Here is an 18,508-nt window from a genome sequence, read left to right as displayed (position 1 = left end):
GAATACGTTGTGCGATGCGGCGGGTTTGATAATGTTACAAGAGTCTTACATTACTCGCCCTGAACTGGAACCTTGATGGAGTTGGAGCCAAAGCCCCGGGGGGTTGAAGAAGATGCACATGGTATGTACATGGGCAACCCGATTCGAGATTCATTGGGTGGTTGGTTAAAAAGATGCATCGATGGATGAAATTTCCTTCATTTTAAAATCGCGCACAGAGTCATGTCATGTGTTACAGTCTATACGGTATTGGCTTTGATCTTGAAGTGTGTTCTAGCCGTACCTAGACTTTGTAAATTCCCATGTGTCTCGCACCGCAAATGTTGAAATTGATCGCGGAGCCGGCTGGGCGGTTGACGGATGGCTAGCGTTTCGCACGAACACTGGCAATCAAAGCGCGCCCCTTGTCCTTGCTGTCCCTGCCACCTTTTCAGCCAAAACACCCGACCTCCCAACCCCGTTCTGCGCACGCTTTGCTTGGCACTTCAAAGTCCTTCAGGAGGCTGTTTGGTCGTTGTTAGAGAGAGGCTGCAGAGGCCTGCGCTAACCCTGGCACGGGCCTTGGTTTGGAAAGCTTGGCTTGTTCCAACTTTGGGCGTCACCCACGCGCATCCAGCCAGGCACGACGCCAGGCTCAGGGCCACCTTCCATCTCTTTTCCTCCAGTCTCCACTCCCCGACCACTCGTGCTTTCTCACACTGCGACCACGACCACGACCACGACCCTGGACCATCCGTCCCGACTGCACGACTGCGGTTCCCTGCTCCCGTTGACTTTTCCAGCCATTCATTCATTCATTCAATTCAGGACATTCCATTCAGGCAGTGTTGGAGTGCTGCCACTCATTCAGGTGCTGGGTGAATGAATGCTCCAGCCTTCCGTTTCTCCATCTCAACCAATTCGTTCCTCAGTTTCATTCACAACCTGCCCGTCCACCCAACAACAATCTCTACGACTCGTCAACCACATAAACCTACCACCTGTTGAACATAGGTTATCCATTGCAATTACTAGCTGGCCCACTCGATCAATATCCTCTACGGCAGTTATCAATACACACACGGCGCATTCGTCTATCGATAGAGCATTTACCCGATTCTGGTACTTTCCTTACCATTACGCTTACGACTTTCACGCCCCTCATTGTCAGATCCTGTTCGTCGCAACTGAACTCTGCCGCACCTGAGCAGCAACGACAACAACAACATCCCCCTCGTGAACCAACATATCACACAACCCACCCGCCAACAACCAACTCGCCTACTTCGCCCTTTTATCATCATCATCCACCGTTCCCGCCCTGCATCCGGACACCAACGCCCTGGTCGCATCGCGCCAACGCTAATCACTCTGCTCATCCCGGCTGCTTGGAATATCACCCGATAGGTATTCCAACTTAGCATCAACAAGGATTCGGCCATCGCATTGCCCGTGTAAAGGGGGACCAGGTGGAATCCTCGCCGGGGCTTCGGGATAGTGATCGGCGGCCCCAGGGTCTTGGGTGACGACTATGAATCCTCACCACTGACTAGATCGCTGTCGTCACTCCACGTCGCAAAACGTCCCCATTTAACACCTTTCAGAGGGACACACCCCCGAAACTACCACCAATACCCATTGACCGCACATCACAACGTGGACCTTGTCCTGCAGGACCACACGACACCGCCGGCAATGGAGACCCTACGACTAAAGACTCGGCCACCGGTCGAAGACGATATTGAAAACTGGGACGATGATGATTTCCTCATCGAGGGCGACGACTTCAGCATCCAGAGCCACTCCACCACCGCCAACGCTCATCCCCATCGCCGCGATTCTCACTCGTCCTTCCGGTCCGATTTCGAATCCATCCATGGAGAGGAGGAAAAGCAGGTTCACCTGCCAGGAGATGATGAAAAGTCAACGTTGGATGCTCTAGCTGCGGCTGAGAGGGCTGGCATTCCACTACCGAAAAACGTACCCCCCTCAGCCCTTATGGGGGGCACCATCAAGAGACTTGGTGGTAGGAAAATCAGAAAGATTATTCAGGAGGATTGGGTTGATGATTTGGAGTTCCCTTCCGATGCCGGCCAGCTGCAGATCAAGAAACGGGATAGTTCGCAATTCCCAGAGGCCATACGGCAGGTTAGCGGCTTGTTCCAACCACGTCCACAGCCGGCGCGCAGAACCAGCGGCTCTTTTTCAGGCCGCCTGGAGCCTGTGCGGAAAACCAGCGGTTCGTTCGGCCGTCCGGAGGCCATGCGCAAAACGAGTAACACGTTCCCAGGCCGCGCCTTGCCCCCGCAGAAACTCACCGTTAAGCCTATGGACGTCCAAGTCAGGAAGGCATCCCGCCCGTCGCTTACTTCAACTGGCCTTATCGACTTGGAACGCTTTCGGGATATGGATGATGACAATGATTTCTTTGGGGATGGGACTGAGACTATCAAAGTGAAGAAGAGGCGCAACACCCTAAAGCCCATCACCTTTATAACGCCTGCCACTCCTCTAAAAGTCACTCCGGATGAGGACGACTTCGAACACGATTTTGAGCTCCCGATGGATGGGACTCTTCGACTCTCGAACCGAAGAGAGACCCCTAAGCTTCCGACCCTCAACACCTCGGATGACTCCGAGTGGGGTGAAGGAAGTCTTGGAACTCGCTTTGGCGGTACCCGTCGCGATGCCTTCTCAACCTCATCTGTGTCGGCCTTCAGTCCCAGCATAGCAAGTTCTACTGTAGCAGAAAGTGAAGACGAATTCGATGGCATCATCCTGCCCCCTGGACCACTCAACTGGGAGGAGCGACTGCACCGTCGCCAGCAAAGCACGTCTCCAGAACGGATTCCGGAAGAACCAGTTATTGTGGAAAGAGTACAGAAGAAAGATAGAGAGGAGCAAGAAGACTTCCTCTCTGGACTTGATATTGGAGATGGGGAGGTATTCGACTCCAAGAAGTTGACCTTACATCGTAACATCAAGGTCAAGGACACAAGGGGTGATAGCCCAAATCGACCCAAAACTTCGGTGGCTCTCAAGTTCACCAACAAGCCCGTGGCTGCTTCTCGTCTTCCACGACCTATGGGGTCGATGGGGTTGTTAGTGAGCCATGAGCGAACTCAAACACAGTCTTCGCTCGAGCCTGTGTGTGAGACGGGAGAAACAGTGACGAGAAGCTCTTCGCGACGATCACTGACACGCTCGGGACATCATTCTCAGGCTTCCATCACAAGTGTCATGTCCTCAGGGGCATCGCAGCCCGCGCCGTCTACAACAACCACACGTAGGAACATGGCACAGAAGACGACTACAACATCACAAAAGGCTGAGCCTACTACTACAAATGCTCAGCTTCTCCGCATGAAGCGATCGGTGCCTGGTCTTCGGCCTCAAAACCAGGCACGACCAACAACAACACGCAACTACGAGCGCCCCCCATCTCGGACCGAGGCAACTCGGGCGCAGAATTCTGTACGACCAAAGACACCAGTGGAGCGAGTGCGAAATATGGAAAGCACTGTCACCACAGGCCGGAAGGGCTCCGTCCCCTCGGTTACCCCTTTCTTGCCGGCTGGAGCATCGTCATCCCAATCGTATAATGTCAATGCCACCAGGAATACACGGAACTTGCGTCGACATGAATCTGAGGGCGGTATCGATTATCGGCCTATCTCCCGAGGAACCTACTCCCGGGCCTCCAACAAGCGCTCGCCCAGCCCGCGCAAGCACAGATCCGTCGATTTCACGGCTGCCGAAGGCAACTGGAAGCAGCTTAACAAGCCGTTCCGGGTTAGGAACTTTGGAGACGGCCACGAACTGGACGGATTTGACGATCTTCCCACTTCCACCCAGGCGGAGGCCAAGTATTTGAGGCAACCTGTTAACACTGGACCCAAGGCCCAAGCCCGGAATAGGCTCTACCAGAACATCGCCCCCAACGATCGGAATAACGTTACGCCCTCGCCTCCCGTCACGTCGCGGCCCCCGACCCGGTTCAACGATTCCAACGTCCCCAGTTTCGCTCGTGATACCGCCGCGAGCCGAAGAGCCCGGGAATCCTGCCTGGCCCAGCGCAACGTTTCTGGACAACTTGCTCCACTCACGGCCCAACGCGTCGCGCAGCTGTCAACCAACAGAGGTAACCTTCACCAATCAACCCCATCAGCACCACCCCAGGCGACCATGAAGTCTTCCAGGAAGCTGCGCAAAACTCCCCAGCTGAAGCCGCACCTCATCTCAAACTTGAATCCCCCAAAGGACTCAAAGAGTGAGTGCCTGATAAAATGATTTCATAAAACATATCAATGCTAACTTTGTTCGTCACAGTTGTTAAGGGCATGTGCTACAATCCAGAGACGTTTCGGTGGGAAGGGAACGACAATGTGCTGCGGGCGTTTGAGGCGCCGGCATCATCACCGTCGACGGCATCAGTAAAGGTGCAGCATGTCGTGCGCGAGAGGGAGAGCGCGACGCCGCGCCCGGCTCTGATTACCAACATTGGGACGACCAAGGGCGTCCAGGTGGTCAAGGGGATGGTGTTTGATCCACAGAACATGTGTTGGCTCAAGTTGGGTCCGCAAAACGACAAGGCAGCAGAGCGTGGACGGTCGAAGAACGGATCCGTATCGGAGGCGATGGATGACGAGGAGGATGTGTTCAAGGATATTCCCGATTTGGAGGACCATACGATCACCTCCACGGATGGGGGTGGCGGCAGGACCAGCGACGTCAAGGATGACTGGCTGGTTGGCGAGGAGTTCGATGTTGGGCCAGAGTTTGTGCGTCGGCAGCGCGAGGAGGAAGAAAGATGGAGGAAAAAGTGTCAGGCGTGGGCGACGGGGAGGTCGCAGCGTGGTGAGGCGTGGAAATGGGCTATTCGTGATATTGTCAATGGGACGGTGGAAAACTAAAGGATACCCCCTTTTTTTCTTGTCGGTCGGTCGGTCTGGTTGGTTTAGGTTGGGATGGGATTTTTGTCTATCGCGTTATTGGCAGGCGGTCGGTCGTCAGGCGGTTGTTCGGTTAAAGGAAAGGTTTTATGATGCTATGATGACTTTTTTCTCTTATTTTCATTTCATTCCATACCCGATATGAACTTTTTCTTGCTTCTTCTTCTTCCGTCTTCGATGGGGTTTCAAAATCATATATAGTATAATCTTGTGTGATGCTGAGATTTGGCCCTCTGGATTGGGGGGCTACACCAGCAATGACAGTTATGACTACAGTTGTATATTGTACTATAGTACTGGGGAGGGGGCGGCAGGTGAGAGGCAGATGGGGAAGTTGAATGGTGGCGGATGTGGAAGCGAATGAGGAAGAGAAGGTACGCGGTGGTGGCTAGGAAGATGGTAGATGGTGAGAAAACAAGGACCGTGAAAGGGACGAATATGAGCAAAGAGGTAGGCCATAGTCCTCAGAGTCATGGATGGATTGGCTATAGATGATGGGGTTGGAAGACAGCGGCATATAATAGCAAGCACTGGGCGACCAGTATTGTTTGGACATGTAGTTGTTTCTGAGATATCATCAATCAAAATCGATGGCAGCAGTAACTTGACTGCTAAGCAAACACCTATGAGAGATTCGAGAATCATGAAGCGGGATTATTGACGTGAGCAGTAGTACAACTGGTCAAACAACTGCAAAGAGCTTCCATCCTTGAACATCCCAAAATTTAAAAAGCTACCTTGTTCGCAGTTTCAAGCTCTCCTTCAACCCACAGGCCATTCGCTGCTTCAGTTGCAAAACAGGTCACAGGGGGCCAGGATTCTTGGCTCGCGGTTGCAGGCTGGAAGTCAAGAGAAGCATCTCCGATAAGATAAGAAAGCTTCGACCCCACTTTCATCTTCTCCCCTGTCCGCCAGACCCCACCACCCCGGTCCCCTCCGCCGTCACGGAGGGGAGCTGTGCCAGACTGCCAGGAGCACTGACGTTGTCCGATAGGTAGCACCACCAACCGAAACACCAACAACCACCTCGAGATCAATCAACATCCCGTCGCGAACCACCACACCACACAATTATCTGTCGTAGTCATCACGGCGACGAATACCATAAACGACAGTAGCTTTGCGCGCGAACCAAAAGCTCCATCCCAGCCTTGTTTGCGACAAACATAACAACCTAACACTACCTTTACGTACGAATCGCAACAGCCAGCTACTTGCTGCCCGCCCATCACAATGGCCACCGAAGTAGCCTTCGCCAAAACCTTCTTGGCTATCCTGGACACCAAGCCAACCAAGATCTCGGCCGATCACGTTGAAGACCCGAGGACGTATCCTGCTAGTACTCCTGTGAGTTTTTGTTGTCTAATCCCAGTGCCTTCCTTACCTCCCCCATAACTCCCACTGCATCCATCCCCCCTTCCCTTCCCTCCCCTCCCCTCAACCCATCAAATCAACACCAGCTAACTTCCATTTCTTCCCAAAAACAGTTCACCCTCCCCCCCCACCCCTCCCTCCGCCCCTTCCGCAAGCCGTCGTCCTCCTCTCGCGCCGCCCCCGCCCCGGGCTCTACCCCCGCCTCCGCTTCCACCACCTCTTCCACCGGCACCACCACCCCCGGCGCCTCCTCCCCCTCCGCCACCTCCACCGGCCCGACAGTAACAGTGCACATCCGCTCCCCCCGCAACCCCACCCTCTCCCTCACCCTCCCCACCCCTCAACCTCTGGCAACCACCTCGATCCTAGACATCAAGACCTTCGTCTCTGAAGAGACGGGTATACCCGTGGAGAAGCTGAAGGTGTTGTTCAACAAGAAGCCTGTTGGTGATGTCAAGTCTCTTAAGGAAGTTTTGGGGGGAGCGACGGTTCCCGAAAATGGAGAAGTGGAACTCAGTTTGATGGTGATGGGTGGGCAGGCGACGTATGATTCTGAGGAGGCTAGGGCTGCTAGGGAGGCTAGGCAAGTTGCGAAGGCTGCTGCGGAGGGTGTAAAGGGGGGTGAGGCGCCGGAGGTGCCGGAGGTGGAGATGAAGGAGGCAGAGACAGAAGCAGAGACAGGAACAACAACTGGGGAGGCAGCAGCGGGACCGGTAGCGCAAGGACTCAGTGGCGTGGCGGTGCTGGACACGGAAGAGTTCTGGGACGATCTGAAGGGGTATTTGCAGCAGCGGATAAGGGACGAGAAGGCTGCGGAGGAGGTGTTGGGGAAGTTTAGGGGGGCTTGGGGTGGGAGGTCTTAGGAGGTTTCCCTGCTCCTGGGCTAGTCAGTTAGGGGTTGAAGAAGGAGGGTATGAAATGAGGGGACCATGGATAGAGAGGAGTAATGGAAGGGGTTGGAGTTGGTAAAAGTGAGGTGGTAGTAGAGCGTTATATGGTCAACTTGAGGAAGTAATATCGATTTTTATTCATGGTGACTTGTAGGGAAATATGCGTCTTTGAGAGACCTGTTAGAGACCGACAGGAGTGATGTGAAGGGTGTGGGTGGAAGGGAAGTGGTGAAGTGGTGAAGTGATCAATGTACAAGCAACAAAACGGGGCTGTTAGTACTGTAGCTGGGGAAGATCGAGTGTTGCAGAAGTTGCCCATGTGAGCTATGATGAGGAAGAACAGCTACGACAAATATACCTTTTCAAGTATCCCAATGGGTACACCCATGACAACCTGGTTGGTGAACATGAATGTACTCAAAGTACAGATCAACTCATTAGGTAGAAGAGAGGCTTCGCCCTCTCTTCAGATCTGGCAGACATCGATCGATCCACCGATCCATCCCCGATAGGATCTAGGAGACCGACATTGTCACTGCTAATATACATACGTACGCAACGAGCAACATGACATGACATGACAACCTTGCACGGCTAGACTCTGAATCATCAGGTATTCAACTTTTTGTTCCATAGACTCTACTACCCTGATAGCGTACCTAAACATAAGACATCAAAACTGAACTCCTCGCAAGTAAAAACAGAGCAGAGCATCTGATCTCTCCATAATGATGAGAAGAATGTAGTGGGTGTATGTGACTAAGGTAGTGGTTGTAGTGGGAAGTAAAATAGTAGTAGTGTGTGGTTTATATTGTCATTACAACAACGACGACAGCAACAGCAACTGCGACATCTTTCGACAACGCAACGCGACGCGACGCGCAACAATTCATCTCTCTTCTCGCTCTGTGTTCTTAATACGATTATGGAAAAATCTAAGCGGCAGCACCCTTGCTCACGGTCTTGATAATCTCTTCGTACTCGATGGCGTCCTGCTCGTTGGCCTGGAGCTCGACAGCGATACCGTTGAGGGTGCGCTTGAGGGCCTCCTTGGAAGAGGCGTAGACCATCTTGGACTGTTATTTTTGGGAGAGTCAGTTACTCGCTTCGGTAGATATAAAAAGAGTCGGGAGAAAAAAACAAGAAGAACGCACCTTGATGCTAGCATCATCAGGGGACCAGGCGATAAAGGTGACCTTGTTGCGGGAACCCTCGCCAGAAGCAAGCTTGTACTCGAAATCGTAGACGGCATATCGGGGACCCTTGCCAACGGCGCCCTGCAACGGTGTGTTCATTAGCGATCAGCGCTCTGCCAGGAATGTTGGGTTTCTTCATATAGTCCACGGATGGGAAACGCCACGGCAGGGGGTGATATGTCTTGGCAGTCCCCTGTGTCTAGCCGCCATTTTGTGTAAGAACCCCTCAGTTCCAAGACCCCTCCTCCCGTCTCCCCCCTTATTCCTTTCCAGGCGGGAGAATAAACAAGACAATATTCGCCCGCAATGGATAAGGGATTAAGAAGTGAGGGTGGGTGGATAGGTGGATGGTGGTGGTTTCGGGGTCCGTATAGTTCTCTTTCGCATTATGGGCTGGATTGGGCTGGGAGTCGGTTGCGACACTGGCAGCAACCAGTCACCAGGGAAAAAAGACCTACAGTAGCGCTCTTAGTCTGGGCGTTGACGAGCTTCTCGCGGAACTCGTCGTAGTTCTCGGTGGCGCCCTCGCTGGTGCTCTCGATGACGATCTCCTTGAAGTCGTCAGAAAGCTTGTAGATGATGTACCTGAGCTGACGGGCCATCAGCCTGTCGAAAGTCCTCCGGCACTCGGGGTCGACGTTAACTCTGTAGAGTGACGCAAGCAGAGCACGTTAGCTATTCTGGGTTCTTCCATGTGTTCTCTGTTGTTGCTGTTGTTGCTGTCTTTTGCAGGTCCCGCTCCCAATGTCCCAACGCGCTAGCTACCCGCCACCAGATGCAACTCTGTCGCTGCTGCGTGATATAGGATGGGGGATTTCGAGATAATGGGCTGGCTGCATCGCGGCAACGGGCGGGCAACGGGCGGGCAAGGCGGCGATAGGGTAGCGTCAGGTTGTTGCGGTTCCCGGACCATCGGTGAGGATGATCCAGGGGGGCAAGCAAAATGGCGGGGAGGGGGTGAGATGTAGCAAGTTCACGGAGGACCAACCCAGATTGAGACTGCGACAAGGCAAAGAAGTCAGCGCCATGTTGAACAAGCAAGGCGAGGGGGTCGCGCGCGCGGGGAACAGGAGAGAATGATTTACCATGATGTCAGATTTGTGTTGTGGTGGTTTGTATTAAAAAGTCGACGACGACGGGTGAACCGATCGCGAGAATGGGGGGCGGGCGTTATATGTGGAGAGGGGAGCCGAAAGCTGGATGGCGCGGGAAGGTTGTCAGTCAGTCGGGTCGGGTCAGCACAACAGGGACGGTAGAAAAGGCAGTCGGGGGGCGGAGCGAGGCGAGGGGTAGCAACATGGAAACTCGAACTGGAAAAGGCGGACTGGACTGTAGACTGGAGCACACGGCGGCAAGGCTACAATTCGACCTCGCTGGCGAATACGTACGTACGATTAGGAAGAGTGCTATGGGAGATGGTTTGTATGTAAAGTGGAAAGGTAGAGAAACGGGAGTTGTCAACACGAGGAAAGCAAGGACGGGGAAGAGCAACGGGGACCGGGAAGAGCTCTTGGAAGAGACCTGAACTTGAGGTTGGGAGCCTGACGCGAAAGGAGCGAGGGGTTTCCCACCGTCAGCCAGCAGCCAGCAGCCAGGCAGAGAGAGGCCAGGGCACCGCCGAATGCCACCATTCGCTGACCAGCACCGGCCACTGGGCACCGCTCGGAATGGGCACTGGATGGGCAAAGCAGGGCAGCTGCTGGCCAGTGAACAGCATTGTGGACTCCGTCACTTTGGGTGTGGGCTCCCGTCCAACAGGCGGACGGAGAGGGACGGTGCAGAGTGGATCCCGCTCGACGTCGCTCGGGTCTTGCCTGGGTTTGATACCGGTGGTAACTCCCGTCTTGAGGTGGACGACGCCGGCGTGATAGTAGTAAGTAGTAATTACTTACCGTCTATGAGAAGAAGGGTTCCCGTTGCGTGAGTAGTGTACCTTTTTGTCATCATACCTCATAAGTAAGCTCTTTGAGTGGTCTCAGCGAGGTGTCTGCGTCATTCACGAGCTACATCATCAGCCCCAGCTCCCCGAAAGCTGTGATAATACTGAACGGAGCAGGGGGGTGCCGAAGAACGACGAACAACATGTGAGATTACGTTTCACCACCCGGGAAATGAGCATGTCGTCTTTTACACTCTCTCTTATAACGGTCATACGGTAATGAAATTGGATGGAGAGCTGGATGGAGAGGTTGAGGTGGATGTCGATGGAGGGGGGAGCCACCGCCTGGAATATGAGATGGTGGGGTTACTTGGTATTCCGTCGACTTCAGGTCTCGTCGTCGTTGTCCATTCCGTTCTGTTGTCACTGCGTGAAACAAAACGGCGGCCACGCGGCGTGCACGCCGTACACGCACACCTCACCGTTGACAGCGTTGACAGCTTTGACAGCGACGGGGAGACTGCCACCTGGTAGAACAGTCCCACTACACTAAAAGCATGTTTACTTGGCGCCGTTTCAGTGTTGCAACATGCAATTTCTGTCCCACCTCGAATTCGTCAACCTGTCAGCCACCACCATGATTGGTCCGAGCTTCCTCCACATCGACTTCATCCAATTCACAACGCGTTTCCGAGTTCTGACAACCATCTTGATATCTCACAGCCACCATGATAACGCAAGCTTTGTTCGGACTTTTAGGCTTGAATGTCAGCATGATGGTCTATTGCACTTCGATAAACATCTCTGCCTAGTAACGCATCAGGTCCGCTGAACCCCATTTACAGTTGCCTAAAAGCATGCGTAATGCTCTTTTCCACAACCTCAAAGATCGTATTGGATCCTACTATCTTGATTGCACAGCTTTCACATAGGTAATCAAAGACGAGACAAAAGTAGCAGTATTGTACAGTTTCATTCATTCTCATGATTCGCTCTACTCTAACCCTCCTCTGTGGTCCGTAGATTTATAGTACAAGGGAGCATCATCATCATCCAAACAATGCCCGCCGGAATATGCTAATAAGAACACTGAAGGAAAGGGTAGAGAGGAGAGAAAATTACATGACACACATTTTTACAGTCCGTGATAACACCAAACCCGATGCCCCCCAAACCCATGTTGTCGCCATAAATCAAAGGGAAAAATAAAAAGACACATTTTTCATCTCCTGACCGTGTGATTCACAGTTGTAGTTTGTAATTTCCTTCTCCTTCTTACATCATACCACCCATGCCGCCCATGCCGCCCATGCCACCCATGCCACCCATGGCAGCAGGGCCCTTGTCATCGGCAGCCTCAACAATGGCAACCTCGGTGGTACCGAGGAGGGAGGCGACACCGGAGGCGTCAACGAGACCAGTGCGGACGACCTTGAGGGGGTCAAGGATACCGGCCTGGATCATGTCGACGTACTCGCCCTTGGCGCTGTCGAAGCCCTTGTTGAAGTCGTTGACGAACTCGTCAGTGAGCTTGCCGACAACGACGGAGCCCTCGAGACCGGCGTTCTCAATGATGGTCTTGGCGGGGCGGGTGATGGCATTGCGGACAATGGTGACACCGAGCTGCTGGTCGAAGTTGGCGGGCTTGACGTTCTTGAGGGCGTGGACGGAAGCCTTGATGAGGGCAGTACCACCACCGGGGAGGATACCCTCCTCAACGGCAGCGCGGGTGGCGTTGAGAGCATCGACGAAGCGGTCCTTCTTCTCACCGACCTCGACCTCGGAGGAACCGCCGACCTTGATGACGGCAACACCACCAGAGAGCTTGGCGAGACGCTCCTGGAGCTTCTCCTTCTCGTACTCGGAGGTGGTGGGATCGGCCATGACGCCGCGGATCTGCTCGCAGCGCTGGGCAATGGCGTCCTTGGAGCCCTCACCGTTGAGGATGATGGTGTCCTCCTTGGTGATGGTGATGGAGCCGGTGGAGCCGAGCATGTCGGGGGTGGCCTTCTCGAGCTTGACGTCAAGCTCGTCGGTGAAGACGGTACCGTTGGTCAGGACGGCAATATCGCCGAGGATGGACTTGCGGTTGTCGCCGAAGCCGGGGGCCTTGACGGCGGCGACCTGGAGCTGGCCGCGGAGCTTGTTGAGAATGCAGACGGCAAGAGCCTCACCGTCAATGTCCTCGGCAATGATGACGAGGGGGCGGCGGGTCTGGCTGGAGATCTCGAGGGCGGGGATGATGTCGGAGGCCTGGGAGATCTTCTTCTCGGAGAGGAGGATCAGGGGCTTCTCGAACTCGACCTTCTGGGACTTGGCGTCGGTGATGAAGTAGGGGGAGACGAAGCCGCGGTCGAAGCGCATACCCTCGGTAACCTCGAGCTCGTCGTAGAGAGTCTTGCCCTCCTTGCAGGTGATGACACCCTCCTTGCCGACCTTCTCCATGGCGGAGGCAATCAGCTCACCAATGTGCTTGTCACCGTTGGCGGAGATGGTGGCGACCTGGGCAACCTCCTCGGAGGTGGTAACATCGCGCTTGTTGGCCTGGAGGTACTCGACGACGGCCTCGACGGCAGCCTGGATACCGCGGCGGAGATCCATGGGGTTGCAGCCGGCGGCGACGTTCTTGACGGTCTCGGAGAAGATGGCGCGGGCGAGGACGGTGGCAGAGGTGGTACCGTCACCGGCGACCTCGTTGGTCTTGCCGGCGACCTCCTGGATGAGACGGGCACCGAGGTTCTCGAACTTGTCCTTCAGGGTGATGGACTTGGCAACGGTGACACCATCTGTTGACCGGGGGGTTAGCCTCTTTGACACAACACCTTCGGCATAGTATACTAACCCTTGGTGATCTTGGGGGAGCCGAAGCTGGACTCGATGAGGACATTGCGACCCTTGGGACCGAGAGTGGTAGCGACGGCCTTAGCGAGGGTCTCGACACCGGCGAGAAGGGCGGCACGGCCCTCAACACCGAACTTGAGCTCCTGTATAGCGGGCGGGAGTTGTCAGTATGCGCCAATTGTCATCCGATAGTCATGACGGCATGGCCGGGTATCAGATTAGAAGCGCCGACGTACCTTGTGAGCAAAGCGGAGCTGCTGGGAAGGAAGGCGAGTGGCCGCCTTGCCGACGGAGGCTCTGGTCAACGCGCGCTGCATCTTGGGGGTATTGTGTGAAGAAACGAAACTACAAACAGAGAAAAAGAAGTATCACTGGGGTATCACGGTCGACTTCAGGGAAAAGAGAGCAAAGGAAAGCTAAGATCGCGGACTGCCGAAAGAACTGGGGAAAAAAAGAGCGGCCGTGGGCGTGTCGGCGTCGAAAAAAATGCTAGACTTAAACATCTCGAATGGCCCGAGCTCCCCGCTGCCGCTAGGTCGCTTGTGGGTTAGCGGCTTGCTGCTTTCCCTCGATTTCCGCTGCTGTCGCTGTTTCTGGAACCATCCGCACCCCACCATTCGCTGCTGCCAACAGCGGGCATCATTCCCCCTCATTCATCACGGCCACTCGGTGTTTTATGTCGCGCAGCATATCGATGATCGGATCAGAGGTCCTGAGTTGACAAAACACCCAATTTCGAGATTCACACTCTCTTTTCTTGACTGTCAACTGCCTCGAGACTGTTGGATCGGATTGATCACAAATTGGCCAATTCAGACATTGAGACATTGTTGGCTGGTGAGTAATCGGTACGATCCTCTGACGTCCATGCATTTCCATGTCAACAAAGTCGCTCCTCTTCCCCGGGGAAGCACCTCGCTCTCGGCAGGCAATCCCCAGAGTTACCCGGCAACCGCGGTCTTGGCAAAATTAAGCGCATTGTAAAGCCGACCGTCTCCTCCCAGTTGAGCCTCAACACCGGCTTCCACGACTCGGCATCCCCGGCATCATCGGCGCCAGCAGTCACAGGTCGAAACCCTCCGAATCAACTCCTATCTTCGGCACAACCGGTAGCGGCAGTAGTGGAAGCCGAAAGCGCAATGACCGGCCGAACCGAAGCTGGGACTGGGAGTCGTCTCGGTCTCTCACAGCTTTCCCATCACATTGACACCACTTCTTCATCCCGACCTTGTTGGTATTTATCATTTCCTTCTCCGCCAACTTGATCGCGGCGAGTGTCTGCCATTTGACGGCTACATATTCTCTCGGGTCTGGACAACTTTAAATTCATGGTCTATTCACCAATCCCTGTCCAGCCCACCTATGCCCGTCTGCTTTTCTTCTTGATCACCATCAACCATGTTGGAGCAGAAGACTAGACTGCGATCTGGCATGTGATTGTGTTTTTCTTTATTGATCTTCTTTGCGTCTCCATATTCGCGTTATGATGCGGACTCTATTTTTGCAACTGGTATTAAGGCTCGACGATTGAGATCACTTTATTCCCGCTATTGGACACTGGAAAAGTCAACTACTGTTCGATGCTCGGTTATCAGGGCACGAACAAGATTTTGCAGTATGATGCTCCTTTCGGTATAACACGTCCCTAACATATAAATTGAGGAGCCAATCACAAGCCTTCATTCCAACCTTTCTTCTCAACTAGAAGACCACTCATTAAAGATAGTCTCTTTGAACGCCTGTTACGCCGTACTCACTCACTTCGAAAATTACACTTCAACTTCTGCTTATTGATTAAAGTGGCTTCGCAAATCACTGACTATTACCATAGATCTCACCGGTCTGTTAGGATGCCTTCAAACTCCGTTTCAATGACTTCACCTTGCACTTTCCCTCAGTCCTTTTCTGTCTTAATATCACATGTACATTTTTGCTCTACTCTACTGCTTTCCCCCTCAGTTGCGAAACCGTCATATTAATTTTTTAATATTAGCGTTGCCAGTACCGATCTCGATCGTCCAGTTTCACATCTAACGTCGAAATAGATGACTCCATTGCAGTTAGGCAGACACTCTCTTATACCACCTCTAGGGCTCAAATTTTCATTCCTCATGCTTGTTTTTTTTTTTTCGCATTGATCGTAATGCTATCGTTCAAATCGCGTCGCTTTGATTTTTCAGGTGTTTGGACTCTTTTTCAACTTTCGTCAGCTACCCGAGATATAGGAACGACATGACGAACCGGACTCGACGCCGTCATATCAAGCATACCCTATGCGATTACACTCACGAGACATTCACGTATGCTTTTTGACGAACGGAGTTGTTTGTAAGTACGTCTCATTGACTTTGAGCTCTAAACTATGATGCCAGCTCCGGGTACCTGATTTTCCAGTTTTAAGTGCAGGATAGAAAGCTAACGTGAACCCGTAGATCACAAACTTTCCACCACACCGCACCCTATATGACCTGAAATGACGAACGCAACAGTCTCAGCAAGATATTCGCGGTGACCTCCAACGCCACTAAAGCTCCAATTCCACTTAGCACCAGAATTTCCGCAACACCTTCAAATGCTCAGCTTGAACCTCCACCATTGTCCACCATCTCTTCGCCTAAGGAAGCAAAGTCCTTCGTCAACCGACGACATGTTCGCGAGAGCAACGTTGGCCCTGGCTACCATGCTTTACCGATGTCTGTCATAGCGCGCCCACCGCTGTTCAAACCCCTTAATGCCAAGCCCTGCCTTGATGGTTTCTCTGCCAATATGTGTTGTGTAATAAGACGACAAAGATCGGCAAAGAATCCGCAAGGAAATCAAAGAGAAACAGAAGAGTAAAGAGCTGGCTCTTCCCTCTGGTATAAAAACCTCAGTTTGTGTGAGTAGTCTTGTCATCCACGATGTCTGACGACACACTAGGATGAACAAACCACGCCACAACAACCGCAAAGAGAAAAAGACAGCAAAGAAAACCGAAGGAATGAAATGATTGAAATCCGCCACAAGGAATCCCAGACTTATTGGCGGGTGAGGGGCAACGCTCATATCAAGCATGCTTCGCCCTCTTGGAAGGCGACTGCTCACGCTCATTGTCATCGTCATCCGGCTCAGACTGAAAGTCAAACATGTGGCCGCCCTTGCTGGACGCGCGGTTCTGGCCCAAAAACGGATCCTGGGACCGACCCTGTTGGCTCAAGGCGTGGGAGTACTGACTGTCCTGACCGTGACCGCCGTGGCTGCTGCTGTCTTGAGTTGACTGATAATTCCCACCTCCGGAATGCAGAGCACTGGCAAAGTTGTAAAAGTCGGGCCGCATCAAGGGGGCCTTACCCACCCGGGCGTCAGAAGCGCCACTCAGACCCAGGGGAGAGCGGGGATCGCTGAAGAATGGCTCGCCGTTGTCGTCACCATCGAAGGCATCGGCGTCGCGCATGAGGTTGGTGATGGGAGGGAGACGATATTCGTTTCTGGTGTAGCCGTTGTTGTTCGTCTTGCGCGCTGGAGCGGGCTTGGGGGGAGAATCGAGGCCCTCGAACTATGGGGGAAACGGGTCAACAAACAGGCTAGATGGTAGTGTTGGAGGAGGGTGAGTTTGGGAACTTACATCAGCATCTTCGCCCTCGTCCTCAAACTGAGGGACATACGAACGGACACGACCATTACCGTTGCCGGCACCACCACCAGCACCAGAAGCCTGGCCATCATTCTCCGAGTCATACCGCAAGTAATACTCATCGGCCTCAGCGCCGTAATCCTCAGCTTCGCCCTCATCATCAGCAACATCAGCTTCGCCCTGTTGATACTCAACAGACTGATGTGGCGCGCCATAGCCCTCCATGTCATCGTCATCCTCTTCAGCATAGGTGGAGCGAGCAGTCATCTGCTTCCTAGCCCTAGCCGACCGGCGACTGGCCGACTTGGGAACCTTCTTAGCACCCGGGCGGTACTCCTCATCGGAATCAAGGTCGGCCGGGTCAGGCGAAGGCTCGCGTTTGATTTTGACAAGGCCACGAGCGCTACCACGGCTGGCTCTCATGCGCCCACCACCACCACCACCACTACCGCCAGAGCTGCCATCACCAATAGGACCGACGCCCGCAAAGATACCACCACCACGAGGGGTGCTACGAGGGGTACCAGCGCCGCTTCCACCGCCGTAGCTCGGACCATTATTACCTCCTCCTCCTCCTCCCCTACCAAAGTTCTCCACAGCATCCGGCAAGTTAAACTTCCTATCCTCCATCGGCTCATCAAACCGGACGGCCCGGGTCGTCAGCTGGTCATCGGGATTCTCCTGGTTGGCGCGGACGTAGCCGCGGATGTGCGGGTCGACGAAGACGCGCGAACCCGGTTTCTGGCAGATGGGCGGGACCAAGTGGCCCTCGGCGATCAGGTGGCTGCGTAAGCGGTTGAGGTGCTGGTGGATGGCGCTTCCCGTTGAGCCTGGGTGCAGGCGGTGGGCGATGGAGTCCCAGGGGATGTCGACGCGGTAGCGGCTGCATTCGTATTGGATGTGGAGGAGGAGTTTTTCGGCCATGCGCGGGCCTAAATGGGAAAGGGAGAGATGGAGGGGTTAGTGGTTACGGTTTGGGATATGTTTGGTTGGGCACCCGCGCGAAAGTGTTGGGCGGGGCGGGGTGGTGAGGAAGTTGGAGGGGGGAGGGTATGCTACTCACGGCTCCAGGTGATCAAGTTTCTGCCTTCGACGCGACCATTCTTCTTGCGCTCTTCGTGGCTCGGGGGAAGGTAGGTGAAGTTCCACTCCTTCGCTGGGGTGCTCTCGTTCTTCTTTGCGCCGCCGCCGCCGGCGGCAGGTCTAGAGGGGGTCGAGGGACCGGCGAAAGCGTTGCTAGAGGCGGAGTTGACGCGGGCATGATGAGACTTCACCGCGGGTGACTGGCCCAGCTTGGTGGGCGACTTTCTTGTGCCACCCATCTTGGTATTTGTTCTTGGGATGGTTGTCTTTGCTTCGTCTTGGTCGGGTAGCTTGGCCTGCCTTTTGAAGATCAAAGGATGGGGCTATTCCCTCTTTTTTGCCGGAGTGTCGACCCGTTTGGTTGCTGCGACTGCAAAGACTGGAGGTGAACAAGATCAGCTTTGGTCCGCTCACTGACTGTCAGATCAAAACAACAGGTGGTTTGGGTGTGATCTCGATATTTCCAGAAGATGGGAGTTAGGTCCAGAGTGAGGGAGAAGTCAAAGTTGTTTGACGAACTCCCACAAAGAAGGCGACTTGCGACGATGATGATGTGATTCGAAGCAAGAAATATCGGCGTCAACACGACGAAGTGAGGTGGAAGTCGGTGATGACACTCCATCAACCGGCAAGATAAAAACTGTTCTTCCTGTGAAGGGGTACTCGTTGACTTACCCTAGCGCAAAAGTGAGCCGATGGTG

The 18,508-nt window shown here is 53.9% G+C and overlaps 6 protein-coding genes across 6 annotated transcripts; 3 read left to right on the top strand and 3 right to left on the bottom strand.

Annotated features, from left to right (window-relative positions):
• Window positions 1-75: 75 nt before the first annotated feature.
• On the top strand, window positions 76-4,892 carry B0H65DRAFT_442736 (uncharacterized protein; the record flags this gene model as incomplete). The annotated part of the gene is made up of 4 exons (XM_062825591.1): window positions 76-121; window positions 1,084-1,386; window positions 1,478-4,249; window positions 4,309-4,892. 4 exons carry the CDS (start codon window positions 76-78, stop codon window positions 4,890-4,892), a joined length of 3,705 nt encoding a protein of 1,234 aa, XP_062681958.1.
• An 878-nt stretch (window positions 4,893-5,770) lies between these two features.
• B0H65DRAFT_203392 (cell-cycle control medial ring component) lies at window positions 5,771-7,232 on the top strand. Its single transcript, XM_062821829.1, has 2 exons — window positions 5,771-6,278; window positions 6,419-7,232. The coding sequence occupies exons 1-2, from the start codon at window positions 6,165-6,167 to the stop codon at window positions 7,166-7,168; spliced, it is 864 nt and encodes a 287-aa protein (XP_062681957.1). The 5' UTR covers window positions 5,771-6,164; the 3' UTR covers window positions 7,169-7,232.
• Window positions 7,233-8,130: 898 nt separating this feature from the next.
• B0H65DRAFT_442734 (uncharacterized protein) lies at window positions 8,131-10,022 on the bottom strand (the record flags this gene model as incomplete). Its single annotated transcript, XM_062825590.1, has 4 exons — window positions 8,131-8,271; window positions 8,350-8,472; window positions 8,850-9,036; window positions 9,913-10,022. 4 exons carry the CDS (start codon window positions 10,020-10,022, stop codon window positions 8,131-8,133), a joined length of 561 nt encoding a protein of 186 aa, XP_062681956.1.
• A 1,301-nt stretch (window positions 10,023-11,323) lies between these two features.
• B0H65DRAFT_203137 (chaperonin Cpn60/TCP-1 family) lies at window positions 11,324-13,589 on the bottom strand. The gene is made up of 3 exons (XM_062821827.1): window positions 13,348-13,589; window positions 13,113-13,254; window positions 11,324-13,056 (listed from the first exon to the last, which is right to left on the bottom strand). The coding sequence occupies exons 1-3, from the start codon at window positions 13,426-13,428 to the stop codon at window positions 11,546-11,548; spliced, it is 1,734 nt and encodes a 577-aa protein (XP_062681955.1). The 5' UTR covers window positions 13,429-13,589; the 3' UTR covers window positions 11,324-11,545.
• B0H65DRAFT_203198 (uncharacterized protein) lies at window positions 13,451-14,242 on the top strand. Its single transcript, XM_062821828.1, has one exon. It carries the CDS (start codon window positions 13,598-13,600, stop codon window positions 14,093-14,095), a length of 498 nt encoding a protein of 165 aa, XP_062681954.1. The 5' UTR covers window positions 13,451-13,597; the 3' UTR covers window positions 14,096-14,242.
• A 1,915-nt stretch (window positions 14,243-16,157) lies between these two features.
• B0H65DRAFT_426830 (uncharacterized protein) lies at window positions 16,158-18,046 on the bottom strand (the record flags this gene model as incomplete). The annotated part of the gene is made up of 3 exons (XM_062824653.1): window positions 16,158-16,646; window positions 16,716-17,656; window positions 17,788-18,046. The coding sequence occupies 3 exons, from the start codon at window positions 18,044-18,046 to the stop codon at window positions 16,158-16,160; spliced, it is 1,689 nt and encodes a 562-aa protein (XP_062681953.1).
• Window positions 18,047-18,508: the final 462 nt, after the last annotated feature.

This window comes from Neurospora tetraspora, assembly GCF_033439725.1.
Source record: "Neurospora tetraspora strain CBS 560.94 chromosome Unknown B0H65scaffold_4, whole genome shotgun sequence".
Lineage (NCBI taxonomy): Eukaryota > Fungi > Ascomycota > Sordariomycetes > Sordariales > Sordariaceae > Neurospora > Neurospora tetraspora.
Note: the sequence above shows the minus strand (reverse complement) of the source record. Positions and strands in the feature narration are given on the sequence as shown.

Coding starts and splice junctions, on each gene's coding strand:
- B0H65DRAFT_203392 (XM_062821829.1), top strand. CDS start 6,165: ATGGCCACCGAAGTAGCCTTCGCCAAAACCTTCTTGGCTATCCTGGAC. Junction 6,279..6,418: donor CGTATCCTGCTAGTACTCCT/GTGAGTTTTTGT, acceptor TCCCAAAAACAG/TTCACCCTCCCCCCCCACCC.
- B0H65DRAFT_203137 (XM_062821827.1), bottom strand. CDS start 13,428: ATGCAGCGCGCGTTGACCAGAGCCTCCGTCGGCAAGGCGGCCACTCGC. Junction 13,255..13,347: donor AGCTCCGCTTTGCTCACAAG/GTACGTCGGCGC, acceptor CCCGCTATACAG/GAGCTCAAGTTCGGTGTTGA. Junction 13,057..13,112: donor CTCCCCCAAGATCACCAAGG/GTTAGTATACTA, acceptor CCCGGTCAACAG/ATGGTGTCACCGTTGCCAAG.
- B0H65DRAFT_203198 (XM_062821828.1), top strand. CDS start 13,598: ATGCTAGACTTAAACATCTCGAATGGCCCGAGCTCCCCGCTGCCGCTA.